General features: G+C 41.3%; 1 protein-coding gene across 1 annotated transcript in view; it reads right to left on the bottom strand.

Moving 5' to 3' along the window:
- Positions 1-20,856, bottom strand: part of PHACTR3 (phosphatase and actin regulator 3) — a 115,434-nt gene that overhangs the window by 45,048 nt on the left and 49,530 nt on the right. The window contains exons 2-4 of the mRNA XM_050907400.1: positions 9,599-9,760; positions 8,626-8,703; positions 4,239-4,421 (exon numbers count right to left, since the gene is read on the bottom strand). Of these exons, the coding sequence (XP_050763357.1) occupies positions 4,239-4,421; positions 8,626-8,703; positions 9,599-9,760 (423 nt within the window). The remainder of the gene's footprint in view (positions 1-4,238; positions 4,422-8,625; positions 8,704-9,598; positions 9,761-20,856) is intronic.

The following is a 20,856-nucleotide window of genomic DNA, read 5'->3' as shown; positions in this document are numbered from 1 at the left end:
GGCATACGTGGGGACCCACAGAGAGGCTTGAGGCTGACTCTGATCCAAGACCCCAGCCACGGCCAGGCTCTCTCCAAACTGCATTTCCAGCCACTACAGGTTCAGTAGTAGCCATGAGGGTTATTTTTCCTACCCTAGCAGGTGAAGCACTCATCCGAATGGGGAGATCAGTGTTTAAGTCTCTCCTCAGCATAGAATCATAGAATATTTTGGGTTGCAAGGGACCTTTAAAGGTCCTCTAGTCCAACCTCCCCTGCAATGACCAGGGACATCTTCAACTAGATCAGGTTGCTCAGAGCCCCATCCAACCTGACCTTGAATGTTTCCAGGGATGGAGCATCTACCACGTCTCCGGGCAACCTGTTCAAGTGTTTCACCACCCTCATCGTAAAAAATTTCTTCTGTATATCTAGTCTAAATCTACCCTCTTTTAGTTTAAAACCATTACCCCTTGTCCTATCACAACAAGCCCTGCTAAAAAGTTTGTGTCAATCTTTCTTATAAGCCCCCTTTAAGTATTGAAAGGCCACAATAAGGTCTCCCCGGAGCCTTCTCTTCTCCATTCTGAACAACCTCAACTCTCTCAGCCTTTCTTCATAGGAGAGGTGTGCCATCCCTCTGATCATTTTTGTGGCCCTCCTCTGGACCCGCACCAACAGGTCCATGTCTTTCCTCTGCTGAGGACTCCAGAGCTGGACACAGTACTTCAGGTGGGATCTCACCAGAGCAGAGCATGAGAGAGGTCCAAACTGCTTGGGATAGATAAATGGCAAATCCCACTCCTTTTCGCATTCTGGATTGTCTAAACAAAGTACCTTTCCCTCCAAGCCATTCTAGGGCATCTCCTAAAAACTCACAGCAGTGGGCAGCCACAGCTGCCACGTCACAGATCTTTTCTTGGCTCAGTTTTATGTCTTGCTTGGAATACAAACTCTCTGTATTAATGCACATTCAACATCCTTATGTTCAGAGTGCATGGGGAGGCACCAGAGCACTTAGGCAGTTGGAAACAATAGCATTGGCAAGATAGTAGCATTTAATTTGTTGACAAACAGATTAATGAGTATGCCTAGAAGAGGAGGAGTGAGTATTTATCATTCAAAAAAGACAGGAAAGTAGAATAAATATGCATTGTTAACAGGAATTCTTGTGAAATTTGGCTTGATAGGAAAGTTGCCCTATGTGATAGTTGCCTGAATTATAGAAGGAAATAATTTTCTTTTAAATATACTTCTAGGGAAATGCTTTGTTCCAGACTGACATCACTTTGTATTTTTGTGCCTACTGCATAGAAGACAAAATGTGGAACAGAGGAAGAGAAAAATAAAGTCACTAATGGGTTACATTACAGAAAGATCAAGAGCTCCAGTAGATGTTAGTAGCTTGATAGGAAAATTAGTCAGATTTGAGTGCATTCCCCTGAGTGGAGCGATACTTTCTTCTGGCAGTAACTTCACTGAAATCAGTAGACCTCCCTGTGACATGAAGTGCTGTTTGACACAGATGCAGAGGAGCAGCCGTAGTGGGACCTTTCCTATAGAGAAGGTGGATCCGAAACAGACTCAGCCTCAGTCAAACAGATCTTTTTGTTTCTGAGCTCCATCCTGTTCTGAGAGTGGTATCACGAAAACAAACTGGCATTGTGCGCTGTTGTCTAAAGAATATCCATTTTACATTCTCTGCAAAGAATGGTTTACTTCTGGTTTTTTCTGTGGTTGTTTCTGGTAGCAACAGCACATGTTTGACTCAGTCTGAAGGCAGACCTGAGTCTTGAGTACACAAGCCTATTAACAGATTTCATACTGCAGAGTGAATATTATCCTGCTGAAAATATTCCAAGTGCTCAGCACTAGACTCCTTGCTGGAGTAGCTAATTATTCATGGAGGGCCACTTGCCAAAATGCCATCTCACTACTAGGTAGAAATCCTCCCCTTGGGACTGCCCCCAAGCCCATTGCCTAGGTCAGGTGGGAAAAACTGCCCTCTTTCTGCCTAGGCTGTTCTTTTTCTGTGTATTAAGCAAACATGAAGTCTACAAATATTTCCTTTTGTTTTCCCCTCTTCCCCTCCCTGGCCTTCATCCCACATTCTCAGGATGAAATACGATATATTGGTTATAAAGCAAATATATTAATTTTGTTTCTAGCTGGTCAAATATTCATATGAATTTGTGGAAAGACACCTACTGCACTGGGACTGGATTGAGCCCAAGGACAAACATTATAATAAGCTCAACATTATAATAAACTTAGCAATATGCTCTGACAATTTTGAAGAGCTTTCCCACCCAATGAATTCCTTAAGGCGGACTCACTAGAGACAGGAATGCTAGAATGCACAGACAGGGATAAATTAGCACATAAAGACTAGATCGACAATAGTTATTTTAAAAGCCAGAGGCCACCGATGAAAGAGGTAGAAAGATTTCCAAGAAATAGGAGTGGAGTCTCACAGACCAGGGAGACAGGAGAAGGTAATCCCACTGTTATTTTTTGGAACCTGGAAAAATGTCACCTCAAAAAATGGAGGAAAAGAAATACAGAAGAGAGGAAAGGTTGTGCCAGGGAGACAATAAAAGGAACTAGGATTAGAGAAAGAGACATAAGAAATTGCGATGATTTTGAAAGCCTCAATACACAATTTTGAATGCAGTGTAAGGTGAACTTTAAATCATAGTACTAGGTTTTGCAGAGCCATAAGGTTAACTACATGATACATTATTAGTGCCATCTTTCCTGGATAGCCTGTCCCAATGATAAGAATTAAGCGAGAAAATTCCTTAGTGATATGGAATGAAATGCTCTAGAAAAGAGTAAAAAAAAGACCTGAAGGATTCTGGTCAAGATCTTGATCTGGTTGTTCTAAGAACAGGGAGATGAATGGGTTTTGCCTCACTTAATTTTTAGGGTGATACAAAACCAAACACAGCCATAAAGGATAGAGTTTGAAGAGAAAGGAAAACAGCATTAAGGGCATGTATTAATAGAGGCTGTCTATGTCCAGTTCTCCATTTTGTCTCTATTTTAAGAGACAAAAAAGAGAGAGGATAAATCTTTAGAAGCCCATATACAGTGCTTTGGGATATTTCTTGATAAGACATGTAGTTGAAGAAGGTGATGTGTGATGGAAAGGTGTTAAGCTTACAAAAAAAATCCTTGTGATGAGCAAACGTGAGGCGAGAGACTTTTTGGGAGACACAAGAGTTTCTGTTGTCAAAGCAATTAAGAGTGGAGTGGAGCTACAAATGGGCCAGAAGAGCAATATTATTTAAAAGCAAAACAGCAAAAGGGAACAAAATTGCATGAGTCATGGGGATGGAAAGGACAGGAGGAAAAGGAAGTGGAAAAGGATAAAGCAAAGAAATGGAAAACACTTCAGAGAATGATTTCCATTCTGAGCTGCTGGAGCAGGCTGAGGGCGTAAGCAGGCAGCATTGCTCAGCAAACCACAGCAGGTAGGGGTGGGCTTGGTGAAAGTGGCCAGGGGCTGGGACCCCAGAGAAAGCAGGGCATGAGGGGGTGGGATGGAGAACAAAAGGCAACCAGGGCAGATAGAGAAGGTGTAAAGATTGACCAGAGGGCAGGAAGATCTGTAATCACTACATGGCACTCCTCACAAACTAGGATAAAGCATTATCTCTGCAGCTTTGCATTTCTTGGTTGTCAGGAAGTGAATGGAAACCCACCAGCTGCTGGGTTGTGCCTGGCTGCTCTGGTCCCAAGGAACTGCTGTTACAGATGAGCTCTGCCGGAGCACAGCTGCATGAAAGGAGCTTGGTTTAGCTTATCTGTGCTCCTGGTATTGAACTTCACTTGTATTTGCAGCATGTTGTAGACAGGGTGGTGATATGGACAGTGTGGGCTGTGTATTGACATTGTTCTCCTGAGCCAGGACAAAAAATTTCAGGCTTGGCACAGAAGTTTAAGAAATGTTTTTAAGAGAAGCTTGTTTCATCTTCACAGCAGTCACTGCTAATACCAAAGGGGCACCGTGCCAAGACTGGATCGTCTCATAATCCAACTAATCCCATTATGCCAAGCTTTGTGTCGTCCCTCAGTTTGGTAGCAGTCTCAAAAATCACTGTTTTTAAGTACTGATTGCTAACCTAGTATGGGCTGAGCTGAACAAGGTGCTCTGACCCTTTAAAGCACTGACATATTTGACTCCTCATAAAGTAGCTTAGCAGAAATATTTTTTTAACATTTTATAGTTTCTTGAAAACATTTTATATCCAATACCTGCATCTTCTTTCAGCTCGTCCAAATGCAGCTCCTCAGCAAACGAGGTCACATTCGTTGTGGCTGCTATTGTACTCTCTTGCTGCACATCTTCTGAGGCAAGTGCCTGGCACACAGGAACTGGAGGGTCACTCTGCGTTGCTCTCGTGGCATCATCACCAGTGCAGGCTTTTCCTTCGGTATCTAAAACACCAAATCATTTAATCTTAACTAAACCATGAGCAGTGAAAGCTGAAACTCCCTGCTATCCTCTTGAGAAGAGTGAGTCTCAAAGCTGCTAGTGCTCAGGGGACTGAGATTTGTCTTAGAACAGCACCTGATCTCTAACAGTGTGAAGCATCTGTAATGCAAAATTTGTGGAGACCAGCCCATCTCGATACTAATATCCACCCAGTTTTCTCAACGGGGCACCTTTTTGTGTGGGCATCCAGCAGCCTGGGCAAATGGCCATTGTGCGTGTACAGGAAGGCCACTGTACTCTGGAAGCACCTGCTATGTGGGAGATGAGCACAAGCATGGGAAATCAGAGGTCTCTGGGAGAAGGCAATTCCTTGCATAAGCAGAGCTCATGGTGCAGCGCATTCACAGGTTGGTGTGATGTGTCTGAGTTGTGTCAGGCTCCGTGCACGACATGCTGCCAACCAGCTGCCCCAGCAGTAATGCCGGAGCCTTACCGAAGACAAGGCTGCTAATATTCCCTACCAAGCTGTAGGTTTTGAGCAGAGCTTTAGTTACTCAGCTTTGAAAAGCGTGTCCTGTGTGATTGAGCTGATCAGAAATTCAAATCTCTCTTCATGCAGACCTAGAAACTGCTCCTTTTGCTTACTCTGAAAGATTTTTGTGCCAGTGATCCCTGCAGCTGTAGGCATCTTGATGACTGAAGCTTTTCTAGTATTCTCCTATTCAGGCAAGAGTCCTCAGAATACAAACTATCCTTTCACTTTACGACTCTCTCAGAATTTACAAGATCTACATCACTGTTGCAAACCAAAGAGAGCAATTACTTGCCGCTCTAGCCAGCGCTCCATGCTGATGGGCATGTCTGCTTCCACCCCTGACCTCCTAACTTGTATTTCTCAGCCCTAGACACTCCTTTCTGGAAGCTCCTGACAGGGCTATGTTTTCTTGCAATGATATCATGACAAGTTTCTTGAACATTGATTTAAAATAGCTAGCATTCACAGCTACCCCTTTTTAATACTATTTGGACAATCTGCAGAGTAATTTATTGTGCTTTTGGGTGAGGGTATCAGATTTTGGCCCAGAGATGCTGCGGAAGGGATGCAGTATTTTTGTACGCTGAGCTCACTCAGTCTGCCTCATAATCACGTTTGGTGAAAAGTTACTGTTCTTAAAATAGCCCTTGCAGTAGCACAGTTGCTATGATACAGGGAAGGGGAGGGGGAAAAAGTTCATTGCCTACATTTCAGCTCATTGTGAAGGCAGCCTATACATAATCATCGGTGTATTAACAGCTGCCTGCATTATTTGACAGGCAGCCCTTATCTCTCAGTGCTGTAAGTACAGCTACATCTGATCAATTTTGTGCTCACAATGGGGAGAAATGTCAGGGGAAGCTCCCTAAATGTTTTCAAGGTAACTCTGCTTTGCGCATTCCTCACATCCTTCGGAAAGGCAAGCTGCTGACAGCTGTGCCACAACGAAACTGCAGTCAGACATGAGTTCCTTCAGATCCCAGCTGATGGAAAGTGTAATGACTAATGAAGTAATGACAAGCAGAAGACAGCCCTGTTGAAGAATTTCTGTTGAGGAGCGTCTGAGACTGACAACAGTGATGTTCCTGGTCAGAAATTATCAGCTCATGCTTAGATCAAAGTGGGTGTGCTGCTTTGATTGGCAGTGGGTCCCAACACCGTATTTTAGAGATCGTCTGGGGACAGGAGAAAGCACAGACCTTAGAACCACTGGTAAGGAAAGCAGCAGAGTCTTGAGTATTGCAAAGTAATCAGAAGAAGTAGGGCTGTAATTTTGTTGGGAATGAATCCCACTGTATGCCAGATCCTGCACCCTGTAACCTCTACAGAGTGCAAGTTGGTTCCCTAGAGTGAAGCTGTATTTCAGGTTCAGGAGTTTTCAAGGGGCAGGCTGGCATTTGCCCTGTGCGAGCAGAGCTGGAGAGAAGGACAGAAGGGGCCCAGGCTGTACAACTGCAGAGTGTGTCTGGGCAGCTGGGTTTTGGGGTTGTGTGAGGAGAAAGGGTGACATAACCTGTTAGGATGACTCATCACCAAAGCAAGGACGGTGCAATTTCACCTTGGGCTGCTCACAGATTGATGCAGATTCTGCGCTAGCTTTGTGGTTTGCTCTGAGCCAAACAGTCCAGTTCAAAATGCTGCCTGACAGACCTTCTGCTACGAAACTGGAGTGCGACACAGCTATTGTAAATGCATGAAGCAGATCTGGAGGTTTCTCAGACTACAGCTTCATCCCAGTTTGGGCTATTTATGAAAGTGAGCAGGAATCAGGTCCCTGGAAGTGGAACAGCCTGATGAAATAGAGGGATTTTAGGATTTACTGTAGTCTTTTAGCATAGTATTGCTGCTTTGACAATTGCAACTTACTGCATAAACAAGGACTTAGCCTTGAAACTGCTGCCACTTCAGTTCAGTCCAAGTAGGGCACTAATCGTTTACTGAGAATTATTTGGGTCAATTTTTTATTCTAGTTAATAAGCTGCTTCTACTAATAATATAATAAAATAACCCTGGAGATTCACAGCACTCTGTAAAGAAAAATAACTTGTAGGCGGCTGCAGTGTCCTTCAACTGACTGTTAGCCATTCTTTCCTTTCTGGGCAGCAGGGTGGTACTGAAAATTTGTTTTTTAAGAGCTCTATGCAACTTTATTGCAGACAGGTAAGCAGTCTGTTCACAGCTGCCTTTTAAAAAGTACAGCTTGTCATCACACCTCACTGGACTACATGTATTTATTTAAACTATTTTAATTTTGTTAAAATGATCTTGCAACTTAGCATCATCTGTTTTCCTCCCAACCAGTTCTTTATGCATGCAAGAGGTTTATTGATTCATTATTATTATGACCTTTTAATGTGCTCTACAGAAGTTTTATTTTACTGTTCTTTTGCAAAGCTCTAGATATGCATGTCTTCAAATTCATGGATTATGGGCAACTTGCATACTCCCAGCAGAAATGGGGTGTATTTTTCTATCCAGTAGTGCTAATATGCTAATAGGGCAACTAATTATCTAGAATCATGAGAGACACAAAGAGTTCAATAGACAGGAATTAAAAATAAGCTTCCTAAAAACTTCCATTTTAGAATAAGCTGATGGTTTGATAAATTATTTTTTAACTTGAACGTAAAACTCATGTTAAAATATATCCAATAAAATAATAAGAAATTTGCTTTACTGCAATGAAAAAAAAATCCTGTTTAAAGTGCTCTCTTTCTGACTCTTCAGTTGCTCGGTTACACTCCAGCATAGCATCACTGAGTATTGTCCCACAGGCTATTTATAGGCATGGCATTGTTTTGTACAAAGAAGCTCAATTATTAGTTTCAAAGAACATAATTTCTATCAGATTGGTCAAACCAAAAAAGGCCAGTCTTTCTTCATGACAGTACTTTCTGCTATAAAGTTTTCAAAGTAAAGATGGATTTATTTTTTTAATCTCTGTTTAGGTAGAAATGGCAGTTGGGATGTTGTCCGTAACATTGGGAGCTCACCTGATCTCGCAGAATAGTCTCCCTTGAGCATCTGTCAGGGCTTTGGAGCAGGGATATACAGAACCACGGTCCTTTGTGCATGTTTCTGACACTTTATCATCTTTCATTCAATGACTTCCACTGAACCTGGTTTGTACTCAGGAAAGCTTTAAAATGACACTACCAAATGCTTCACTTTTCTATGTGAATGAAAAACAGGCAGAACGGTAATATGTTTTGTCACAAACTTGGTTTACCGGAAAGACAGCTGAAAACATCAGATTAGTATCATTTTATGAGATTTGGATTCATGGGTTGTACGTGTTAGCTGAATGCATCTGTATGTTTAAGTTTATATTTATACCAGCTTTAGCTGACTTTCTTGGCAGTAGGATTTAGCTAGGTTTAGAGCAATTGCATAAAACGTACGTACCAGCTCAGATTGCACCATGTATAAATCAAGCAAAGATGGAGTTGCATTCAAGATGGTAAAACATCAAAAATTAAACTGCATAGATTGATTGCAGCAGGGAGGAATTTGAAGAAAGACATGCTTAATTCAGATACTGAATTTTCGTCTCTGTTTGGATTGAAGGTTTTCCTTTTTATTCATTTGATTGTTAGATTTCTTCTTTTGCAATTATGTGTTTCCTGTTGTCCTGAAAAAGACTCTGATAAAGTTGAAGAATTTTTACTTGCCTTGTTCCATCATCTCCAGAAGGCCTTTCTTAATGAGTTCATCCCGACCTTGTCGTGCTGTCATCTTCTTCTCCAGCACTGCACAACATAGTAGCATAACACAGCACCAGTTAAAAACAGAATATTCATATAATGGAGTGAGAAAGATGCAATGTGGAAATTCCCTCTAGTCTCAACTACTGTGTGCTTGGAAAGAACTGCACGGATTTTGTTTTGGGGAGCATGGACTGGTCAGCCTGTTTGTGCCTTTTCCTTTGTTAAAACAGCTGTAAAATCACCCACATGTAGAGCTGAGATTTATGATCTAACCTACTGTCTGGTCACACTGAGTGCAGAGTAACGGGGATATTAGAGCCTTCATGCCATTTATACGGCATGTTGGAGCTGCCTCAGGAAGCAGTGTCCTTTACTGTGATGCTCCACAGCATATCAGGGCAAGGGGAGGGAATTGTACCATCCTATCTTAGGAAAAGGCAAGTGAGTTTGTCTCCTTACTGATTTCCTGGGATATCCCTGGAGACTAGCGAAAACATGCAGTGCTTTGTGCTGGGCTCCTTCACCGCAGAGACAGCTGCTTGAGGGAAGGCATTTTACATGCTGTAGCTCCCTCCTGTCACTTTTCATAATGTTACTGTGACCTATATAATCTTCACCCCAAATAAAAGGGGTGATGATACCTGGGGCCATAAATGTAGCCTATGTTGGAGAAGGGACAGCCCATGAAAAGCAGTCTGTGTCGAGGCTTGTGCTTAACTCTTGTATTTTGACCTTGTCTTCTAAAGGTGCTATATTGTATTATATAGGAAGTCAGCCTATATGGGCTCTTTCTAGCCTTAAACATCATTAATCTGTAACATGCTGAAATCTCTGAATTAGGTTTAGATCAGGTCACCATTAACATTTCCCATGTAAGCAAATTTTGCCCAAGCTAAGCTTTGCTCTGTGCAGCATTACTCTCTTGTTCTCATCCTACCTGCAGATGTCTGCTTTAGCTTCTCGTTTTTCTTTTTCCGCCACTTCCATGGTTTGAAGATCCTGCCCAGTGTTGCCAGTTTGCTGTTCCTCCTCACTGGCGGAGTTCGAATCCCTGAGACCAAGTAGTCAGAACGCATTGCAGGGGACTGCTCCATCTCATCTGAGAGGGGAAGAGAGGAAAGCCAGCTGTTAGACAAAAAGCTTCAGCATAGACTTAAAGAGGGGAGGCAAATGGAGGCTCACCAGCTAACAAGCATTCAGCCTAGTCACCGAGATAAGCAGTGCAAGACTTTGAAAGAAAGTCTCTGCATTGCTGGAGCTGGCGGCCAGGCTGAGGGATGCCAGCCAGAGAGGCGTTCAACCTCACTGTGCCAGCCCGGTGCTTCCTACCAGCTGCTCTCTTGACTCTGGTCTTGCACAGTACCTGTCTGGATGCCAAATACTTCAGTATCTCCACTGCTGCCATCCCTCGTGGATTAATCAGGGCTATTAGGCCCATAGAGAGGGGGATGTGCTGAATTTGTACACCCTGTGCTTCATTCCATCCCTTTCCTACCTTTGTCCATGCCTGGTACTCAGCAAGGTAATGGTGATACTCTCCCTCCCAAGGGCTGCATGTAACTGCATTACAGCCTTCTGAAACGTGGAGAGCTGGCAGCTCCCAATAGCTTTAATAGCAGCAGTAGAAATTTAACACATCTGTAAATGAGGTCCATGCAGCCTCCAGTTAATCACGTAAATGTAACGTTCATTTAGAAAAAATTAGACCTTTATGAAAAGCTGAGAGGAAGTGTGAGAAAGCTCAGGTCCCTTCTGAATTCCCAGCTTCCAGTTCTGTTCTCAGACCACAGGATATTGCTGCCTTTTAAAGGAACTCTTTTCATATAAGCTAACACAGAACACACTGAGTTGTGTAAGCTAATGCAAATCTTTTATATAAGAATAGTTTGTTTGATACGTGCTACGTAAGTAAAATCTTAGAACTATTGTGCAAATTTATTCCTTGGAAGCTAAGGGGAAAATTCTTTCCCTTTTGTCCAGCCAAGCCACAGGAATTCAGAGATAATGCTTCAGCTGGAAAAGCAATTTAGGTATTTTTAATATTTTGTCTTGAAAATACACTGTAAATTTTGCTCATAGACAAGTCTTGCACGAAACAATACATAGTGACTATTCACAGTTGTGTGCTAGCCAGTACCATGAAAGAAAGTAGCACAGTTCCATAAATGGGGTTATTGATGTCTTCACTGAGATTTGTATTTGAGCACCAATACAGTGATTGTTAAAAGAGAAGCTGCCATCAGTCATCAGACATGTTACATGAATAAAAACTGAATGACAATTTAAAATTTTTTTTCAACAATCAGTTATGATTTAAATGAGCAATGTGGAGCAATGAACAGATGTACATTTCCAGGTATTTGCTTTCTGGAACAACAACATTTATCATCAATTGCTTTATGACTGCAAGATAAAAACTATACAGCACCTTCTAGGCTTTGTTTTTAAGTTAACAGGGTGAAAATGCTTAAATCACAGCATGGAGGTGGGGATTTCCAAGTAAACAGGAAACAATTTTTGGAAGATTATTAAACTCAGCAGGGGAATGAACACATTCCTCCTCTCCCATTTAATTTTGAAAATACAGGTAATAGAGATGAATCATTCAGTGGAAACAAACTAAAAACTTGGCCACATGAACTATCAGAACAGAGAGAAGGCTGTAACAATTCCGCCACCCCATTGTGCATGCCCAGTGAATTTCTCTTTCTAGGTACTGAATTTAGAGCATCTTTTGTCCCATTCCACAGAGTTTATCTTGGGGTTTAATTTAGAAGAGATTTAAAATGTAGGTAAAAGTATATTTTTGCCTTTGAAAGAATGATGTCTACCCAATGTGATATTTATGATTTACAGTTTGGAGGTCAATATTAAGTTGAGAGCCGAAACTAGCAATGAACCTAGCACAGAAGGAGGGCAGTAGCCTACAGACCACAGCTGGAGTGCCAAGATATCATGCTCCTTTCCTAACTGTGTATTCAAAAATAGAGAAGTATTGCAGAAATAAGCTTTGAAGAAGAAGAGCTGCTCTTGATTACAGAGATGGCAATGAGAATGGAAAATGGCAGAATAGATCTGCTATTAATTTGCTATTATGATGACTTTAAAGCTGTAATAGAAGCCTCAGAAAATAGCATTTGGCCATTTCTTGTGACATTCCTTGAGTGGGAATGGAAATGTTCACAAAATTAGCTCATCTCAACAGAGCTGTAGATCAGACTGTAAATCAGACCCTTGTCCCTGGAAGCTACAGTGGAGTAGGACAGCCTCAGCTCAGCCGTCCCTAGTCCTTGCTTGTGAAACTGCACTGCTGCTCAAACACTTCCTACCATTCCAGGAATTTCTCAAGCATGTAAGTGAAGATTAAATAAGAAGCTGATTTAAAGCAGTACCTTGGCAAGTTACTGATCCTACTGCATTTCATTAAGGATGTAGGTGTCTGCAAAGTAGTTTAGGCATCATCCACATGTTTTGTTTAACACTGGTAGCAGGAGATCATTCTACCTTTTTCGCCAGATAGCAGGGGATGTAGACAGAACCAGGAAGTCATTCAAACCCAAACCTGTGTGTCTCTAGGTTAATAATAAACCTTCTGTTTATTATCCCAGATATTCCGCTAAGAAAGAGAATGGGGAGATATTGCAAAGGCACTAAGAATTCCCGAAGTGCCCTGTAGTGATCAGTATTTCTGTAGTTTCTACCAGCCCTGTCAACTGGGCTTCTTTCATCCTCTTCTGCCCTCTTGGTTGTGGAAATGTAAGGATTTTATGCCTTAGACTTTGGTTACAGATTAAATACAGATAGAAATCAAATGTCAAAGAAGGAATAGTAGCTAAAACAAATGTTCCAGTGGAGGTTTTTGTGGGCTTTTTAACTTTATTAATGCTTCTCATATGGTACAGACAGTTCTTAAGCAAATGGTTTTATCACCTGGTACATTCTCACCATATGCAGTTCCTACACTGCGTTTGGAGAGATGGACACAAATAAAAATAGATAGAGACACAGTGAGACAGATGTCCTGAAGTCATAAATAACAAGGAAATGGTCTCACTGGCAATAAGAATCACAAGAAAGCCCTTGGAGCTCCTCATTTCCAGTCAGTTCATTTTTTCTTGATTGTGGGTTGGCTGCTTGGGAGATAAGAAGTTGACAGCACAAAAAGCAGTTCCCACGTACAGCAATGAATACTGAAGAAGATGCGCCTAAATATCAGCCAGTTCCTGCAGCCAACAAGCTGCCAAGACTTGCCAACCCTCCAACCACTCTGTGAAATATTCAGCACATTTTTTTAATCTGCAGTCAATATTTTAATTATGCTAACTGTTCTGTGGAATAATGTGGTTATTTCTCCCAGAGCCTGATAGCCTGGGGCCAGGCCATGCAATTACATAGAGGATGTCTGCAAAATATAAACAGCCAAGAGCCAAATCAAGACTCTCCAAATCAGCAGGGAGAAATGAGCAACAGCTTAAGTAGCTCTGTAATGTAGAAGGATGAGGGACAGTCGTCATGCAGGGTCAGGCGAGCACAAGCTTAACCCACAGCACAGCAACCTAACCCTACCCAACACAAGGAGGCCAGGCTCTGCTTGGCCATCACTGATCAGACAGACCAATTGGTCCCACAAGGAGACAGCCGTCAGCCCTGTGAGGCCAGAGGAGTTTGCTCGGACTGAAGCTTGTTGGCTGTTTACATTAAAATTACTTTCAAGTTCCTGCTGTACCCTATTGAGGGCAAAGGCTTCTTTGCTGGAGCTCCAGATCCAAAACAAACTCCTCATATATCACAGATTCGTCATCTGCTCTGTGTGTGTCAAAGGGGTGGAAATGAATGTGACTGTGCCCCTGCTGATGAAGCTGGGCAAGTGCTTCTTACAGTGCTAGCTGGGGTAATTTCTAGAGCTCTTAACAGTGGTCAAGAGTGTGAATGGTTTGATGTCTGAGACATCCCAAATCAGATGAGGGGAGAGGTTCTGACCTGACAGGTATTGCTCTGCAGTACTGCTCTGGGCTGCAGAATAAACCAGGCAACAGAGAAGAAGGAAACAAACCATAATATTCATTACATTTGGCTGTAGGGCCTGACCCCTCATAAAGTCTGAGCATCTGCAGCTTCTGTTTACATTAGCAGCAGTTGTGGTGATCAGTGTTTCTGAAAAATGCCCCGCTGCTTTCTTCTTTAAAATATTGTCGTGACATAAATAGACTACTCTTCCTGTTCGTCCCTTCTCTATAGGAATTGTGCACGGATCGTGAAGTTTTTCTGCACATAGAAGCTCTCCCATTTACAGATGTCAAGCCCTGATTCTATTCCATCCAGCCTCCCACAGAAGTGGGGCAGGTTTGCTGGCAGTACTGTGAAGTTTGTGTCCTGGATGTGTGATGGAAGAGTGCCCTATGCCTGCACATAGCCTTCATTTGTACAGCAGATGGTTTTGGTGGTGAGACGATCATGTCTGAGTGATAAGTGTTATGAAATTGAGCATTGGGTTCAGTCAGTTGGGTCTGTCTTCTTGGGTTTTTCATGATGAGCCAAAGAGTCTGTAGCTTGATGCCTGGGTTGCTGATTATAGCAACTGCAGGCTGCACTCCGCAGGCTGATGCGGTTGGGAACATCAGGAATGCAGAGCCGTGTTATACTGACCTTGCCACTGAGAGAGGCTGTAAGAGACATGGGATGCCTTCTCATGAATACGCAGATTGCAGCAAGAAGTTTATGGGAAAATGAAGGATGCTGAGTTTTAATGTGCTGGGAATTTTGGTAACTTAAATTCATGGTAATGGAAGTTGTGCCTTGCTAAATCCTCTGTGTACGCTGGTAGGAGAAGGACCACTGAAAAATCTGCAACCTGCAGGCAGTTTAAAAATAACACAGCAGACAAGAGCTGCAGGCAAATTTGTAAGGCAGGCGTGCTCTGTTTTCTGATGAATTGGTTTGTAATGCAGCTCTGCATGTTTTCCCCTTTATTGTCATTGCATCTGTCTTTGCAACTCAGATACCGAGTTAAAAAAGGAAAAAAGGTTCCCTTTGGTCCACTCCAGAGGGTAGGGAGAGTGAGTGGAATCAAAATGACCTTTTTGGCTTTTGGGATAGTGGTGCCTTTACCACTACTAACTTTCAGTGCTGCCTAGAATTAGTGTCTACCTCTAAAAAGGATGTTAAGGAGGATGTCACAGGGAGAGCTGAGCTTTTAAAGCGTTCATGTCTACTGTGAACAAGACTTGCATGTCTCCCGAATCATGCAAGCCAGACATTTGTGAGATCAGTCAAGAAACAGCACTTCTCTACAAAAGGTGCTCTATACAGAGGGTACTTTTTATCTAGTGAGGGAAACCTGCAGGGGAAGAAGGCAGAAAGATTGTCTTGGTTTTAGAGTAAGGACTATCCTGAGCTTTGGGAAAGAGAATTAGCAGCAGGAACAAACCCCTTTTTCCTTAGTTTAGCATCCTAAAAGAGGAAGAACTGATCACAATGACTGAATCTGCAGGATACGGGTAAATTGTTTGTGTCTATGAGCCTTTGAACACTTCTGTTATGTTCCAGAGAAGCAGAATTCAAACTGAAGAGCTTTTTTATTGCACTAGTTAGATGTTTCCTGTGATGGAGCTCTTCCTTGTTCTAAAAATGTTTTCTGTCACCTGCATTTCTGCAGACATGCTCTCTTTCTTGACTCTTTTTGAAAGAAAACTGCAGTGGAATATTCCAGTTTGAAGTTTCCATTTCAGTTTTTTGAATATATAGTATTTTGATTTTTCCAATTTTGAATGACTGTTAGAAATTAGAAATTAAAATTAGAAATGAGAAAAAAGCTTTTGATGAACCTGAAATTTATTTAATTTTTGAAGGACTTTGTGTTTGAAGCTGTGAATGTTTCAATGTTTTTTGGGGTTGATTTGGAAAAATTTACACAGAATCCTTTGTAAAACAGAAAACCTATTTCCTAACAGTTTAGTTATTTAGAAAAGGCAAGGTACCTGTAGTACATTATTGAATGTAATCATAAGCTAATTTTGGATGCACAGGTGCTGATGTGAGATAGATTGTTGCTCTGACACATCATATTTGTTACACCAGAAAAAATATTGAAACAAAGTAGGGAAAATTACAGGATTGAGCTGCAAATTCAGGCATTTACCTATCCAAATGTTTAGGTTTTGTATGGTCAACAGTCTAGGTAAAAATGGCTTCAATTCTTATTTCTCTGTTCTCAAAATTGTAATCTTTTATGTTCATGATTTCCCGCCTTGGATTTCATCTCACCCAATAGTTTAATCTCATAAGGAAGCAGATGGATAGTGGGCCAGGTTCATCCACATGATAACTACGTCATTCATCGAGTTACCTTGGGGGGAAAATCTGGCACAGTAAATTTGTGCAGACTTCGGACTCATGGAGATACATAAAGGCAGGGTGAAAATACTAAGATAAATGGCAGAATGACAAAGGGGAATAGAGTCCTTTATGAGCACCATACCCAAAACAGCTCCGGGTTCAGCTTCCACTGAGTACAGGCTGTTCTCGGGCTGTATCACCTTTCTTTTAGCCAGGCGGTATGAATCCTGATTAGGTTTTTATACCTCCCTGCATGAAAATGCAAGTTACTGTGCTTTCCTTTCTACCTTTCATGTGGTCTCCAGAGTCTGAGCTTCCGTTTTCACTTCATACTCAAATGTTTGCCATGTATCCTTGTTCTTTAATTTCCACTGCTCTTTAGTATGTTAAATTATGATTTAACATTTTTCTTTAATTGAAGGAGGAAAAAAAACCCCAAAACATAATTTGTGGGTGGTAGGAGGCGGCTGTGCTTGCCAGGGAAGTTTATTTCCATTCTGTCATGCTGAGCCTCCCTTCAAAGTATTTGGATTTTAAAACCAGCTTTAGCTGAAATGAATGGGGAAACAGATTATACTTATCAAAGGAAAGAGAGCAGGGAAGTGGCAACTCCAGCTAAATCTCTTAGATAAAAATGCACTTTATATGCTTGAGATTTGTGATTTCTTCCAGAAAATGTTCCTTTGGGAAGTTGACATATCACCTAACAGCATTACCGCCATATGAGCCAAGGTGCAAAGAAATTAATCAGGAACCTTTCATGCTTTTGGATCATTGTGTCAAGTCCCAACAGCACTTCCTGTGATTTACAATGCACAGTGTGACATTAGCAATTCATTAACAAAATAAGTTTTTAAGTGTTTGCGTAAAGGAACCCACAACATGCTTTACCTGGATAAGGAAGAACTAAATAACAGTAAGAAAATGAGACTAATGAAGGATTGCTGTATAATCACAGTTAATTCAGTTACCTGAGCCTGTACAATTATCTTCTTTTGAGAGGGGAAACTTGACGTTTGCATGCCTTTCACCCAGTGAGAGCTTGCTCAGGCAGCAGACAGAGCAGCATCTCCTGAGATTCACAAAAAATCTATTCAAATAAAGTCAAATGAGCACTGCCTCTGCAGAGGGCCAAGAGCCAGACTGTGCACCAAGCCTCGTCCATCCTGCATCTGCAAAGGGTTTTGTACCACATACATGTTACAAATTCCCAAGACTGGGCAGTTTCCCCAAGCCTCTTGGAGAGATGCTGTTCTGCAGGACACAGGGAGGCCAAGCCCAGGAAGTACAGGAATGGCTTGAACTAGGCTTTCCATGCACTCTTAGTAGTAAAGCTGTTGTCTGCACTGCAGGACCAGTGTTTCATCACCTGCAGTTGTTTAATTAGCTGTAGCCTTGCTGCAAACCTGTTGAAAGGATGTTTTTTATAGCTTCCTCGGGGAGTCTGCAGACTGAAACACACCCTGTGCTGTCTCCAAGAGGCACCTTCAAATCCATTGCACTGCAGCTTATCCCTGATAGCAGTTACATTTAGGGGGACATGTAATACCCAGGGAAGTCATCGGTGTAAGAGCACCATGCTTGCTAACAGGGAACTATGAGTTGCTTTTTTTTCTGGGATTCATGCCCCAGAATTGACCTGTTTAGAGTTTCTTCTGTTTATGGGAGTCTATGTCTGTCAGACATACAATCAGCTCTCACTTTATATCCATCCCAAACTTGTAGATTAGAGAAATAATCAAATCCTCATGTCCTATGCACTTTTATGCCCTTGTAATTTAATGCATAATTTCCTTCTTCCCTCGAACGCACCACAGCTCTCTGTTGGTGCGCTGTCACTGTTCAATGCCACTACTGCAGATAGAAAACATTCCTTCTACTTTGTGAAATCCAAGAGCATCTGTCTTTTTTTTTTTTTCCTTTATCACTCCTGCTGCTTTGCACTTTCACTTTCCTTACAGCCATTGGCAGCAAATACACATTAGTCAACAGTCTCTGGTGCATATTCCAGAGACTCTGGAGTCCATACTATGCTATACAGAATAGGACAGAGATTTGGAAGAAGAAATACTTAGACAACAAAAATATGACATAAACCAGAACAGCTACAAAGAAAGGTAGATAGAAAACAGGCACAGTGACTGAATTCAACTTTTGTCTAAAGGTTATGCATCCAATTTGGCTCCTTGTAAAACTGTTATAAAGCTGCCGGTGATTTCTACATTTGGTTGGTATGTAAATTGTGATGAAACCCTTCCTGGGAGGTCATATCATCTGAATGAATAGTTAAATACTTTCTAGAGATGGCTTGGTCTGCTGGACATAACATTCTGTAAATATGAGACACATGCAGGAAATACTTTGAGGAGAGCGTTTTTTTTAAAGATCCATTTATCCGTCTACTAGTATTTTCCAAAGAGGCAATTATACTAAATACTCAGCAGTCTTCAAAAGACAGCAAGGTACCACAAACTCTCTGTTGTCCTCAGCATCCTTGAAAAGACACACACATATGTGCATACACACAGAGCAGAGAGTCAGACAGTACAAAGTCCCCATGCGCAATGGCACTTCTCACCTGTTAAATCTTGTGTTAAAGTTAACATTATCTGCTCCTTACCATGGCACTATCTCAAGGCTCAGATAAGGGCTTTAAAGCACTGATCTGACAAAACTGCAACATGCTTAACTGTAGAGATCTGAGTATCTTTAACAATTAATGAGTTCCTGGGAGGTCCATACTCTAAAAATTGAGATTCTGCTTCCAAATTGATGGGCTCTGGTTAACAATCTTTAAAGTGCTAATAGAGCAATATGCCTTCTAAAATGAAATTCTTTACTGGTCAAGGGCCAAGAGAAATAATTGCTTATCAAATTTACTGTAGTGATTATCACTGTTTGTCTGAAACAAGACCACAATTATTCCTAATGGGAATGGCAGGATCTTCAGGGCAAGGAATGAACATGGAAATTACTCAAAATATATAGAGCTGTCTCCTCTGCAGCTCTTGGAATGACTCCATTCCAGGTTGTTTTCTTCTTGTATTACAGGAGCTAGGAAAAATAAACTACTGAGTTGTAATCCTTGCCCTGTGTAAGAAATAGAAGAATAGAGAGACAGTGTCCCACATGGCAACAACAAAATGAGAATTTGGCAGGAGAACAGCGATCTCTGTCCATTAACTCTCTATGTCACCCAGCAGCCAAGCAGGGAGAACAACTATGAAAGTAACTGCTATTCCTTTTGCTAATGAAATATATTGGCTGTGTCTACATTAGCAAGTAATGCAGCCCATTAGAAGTGGGTCTGTGAACAGCTGATGCTGAGGACTCAACATCTTCTGGCATGCATTTGTTAAGTAGTGTGATCTCGTGACTCTAACTTGACAGAGAACGAGCTCTTTCCTTACAAAGTGCAAAGGAAACAAGACTCTTCTTTAAAACAAAAATGCCAACCAAACTAAACAACCATCCTTCCAAAAATGAACTAAGAATTCCTGTATTTTCTTTCCAGAGGATGGATGAAGATCATTATTTCTTTTACTAAATTACGAGATTCAAAAGCCCCTAAACACACATGCAAATTCCTATGAGTTGTTGGTACCAAAAGTCACTAACTTTCATCAAGACTTTGGGTCTTAAATTTTTGGTAAAGTAAAAATTCCCTTGTATTGTGTTTTAGCCCGTATTACAGCTTATCTGAAATGTCGATATACTACACTTGTCTGTTATATATCCCTATGTCCAGAATGGCATACATCATCCTAGAGCCCTTTAGCAAGACATTTTAGCATCAATGAAATTGCTATGCATAAATTAACAAAATAGACACAATGACAATTTCAAATTTGCTAGAATGATGCTATGGTTGTGACAGAAAAAGCAAATTAATGCACAGATGGACGAGTTTCTTTTAGCTTATTGTTCTCTAAGGTTTATAGTGCACTGAATTTAGTGGAGAAAGGGCTTTGCATTTAACCAGAGTTCTACTGATTTCATTAATTGGAGTGAGTCTTTATGCAGTTTAGTGCAAGAACTGAGTTTTGTATTAATTTTTGACTTCATAAAACATTTTTTCCACACAAACTAGACAATTGTTGCTAAAAACAAGTCAGAAAATGCATCATAATAATTTCTTGAAATGGTGACATTTGAAAGAAGAGGAGAGAAATGTCTTAAATACTATTTTAATATTCATGTTCTTTTCAAGGAGAAACTTCATGGGCTAGTTAGGTTGTACTGCTTACAACAACTGCAAAGGTCACATAATAAACCTCAACAATACGTTTGCAGGTCGTTACTATCTCTAGGAATATTAGGCAATTGTATGTACAAGCGTGATGTTTAATGACTGCAGTGCTTACACCATCTTGGAAAGAACTACCTTAAACTGAAATCAACAGAGGAGGAAGGAGGTAGCATACAAACATATTCAAAGTAGGTACAAAGAATGCCATGAGCTAAACTAAAACGTAAATTATAACTGCTGAGAAATGGCTTTTTTGATATTTTAGAAGTCTACTAGCAGCATTTGCATTTAAAAGTCTATAGCAGCATTGGTAAAGGTTCCCCACATCTGCCTTTAAGTGCCTGGATGGTTTCCGTAAGTGCCACCATGTGGCTAATGCGTCAGGCATTGTCCTGCTCACGCTAGATCAGCCTGCACATGAAACAGGAGAGGCTGTAGCAACTCTGAGTTGCACAAGATTTTCCTACTAATAAATTTTCCCATGGCTTTGTCAAGGCAACTTAGTGGTTGGGGCCAGCGTGGTGGATGTGGAGCAGCTTAAATCTGCCTTGGTATAACAAACCCTCTCTGTACTGTGTTTCACATACATACAGAAATTGCTGATCAAAATC

The sequence above is a fragment of the Gymnogyps californianus genome, chromosome 17, assembly GCF_018139145.2.
Source record: "Gymnogyps californianus isolate 813 chromosome 17, ASM1813914v2, whole genome shotgun sequence".
Taxonomy (NCBI): Eukaryota; Metazoa; Chordata; class Aves; order Accipitriformes; family Cathartidae; genus Gymnogyps; species Gymnogyps californianus.
Note: the sequence above shows the minus strand (reverse complement) of the source record. Positions and strands in the feature narration are given on the sequence as shown.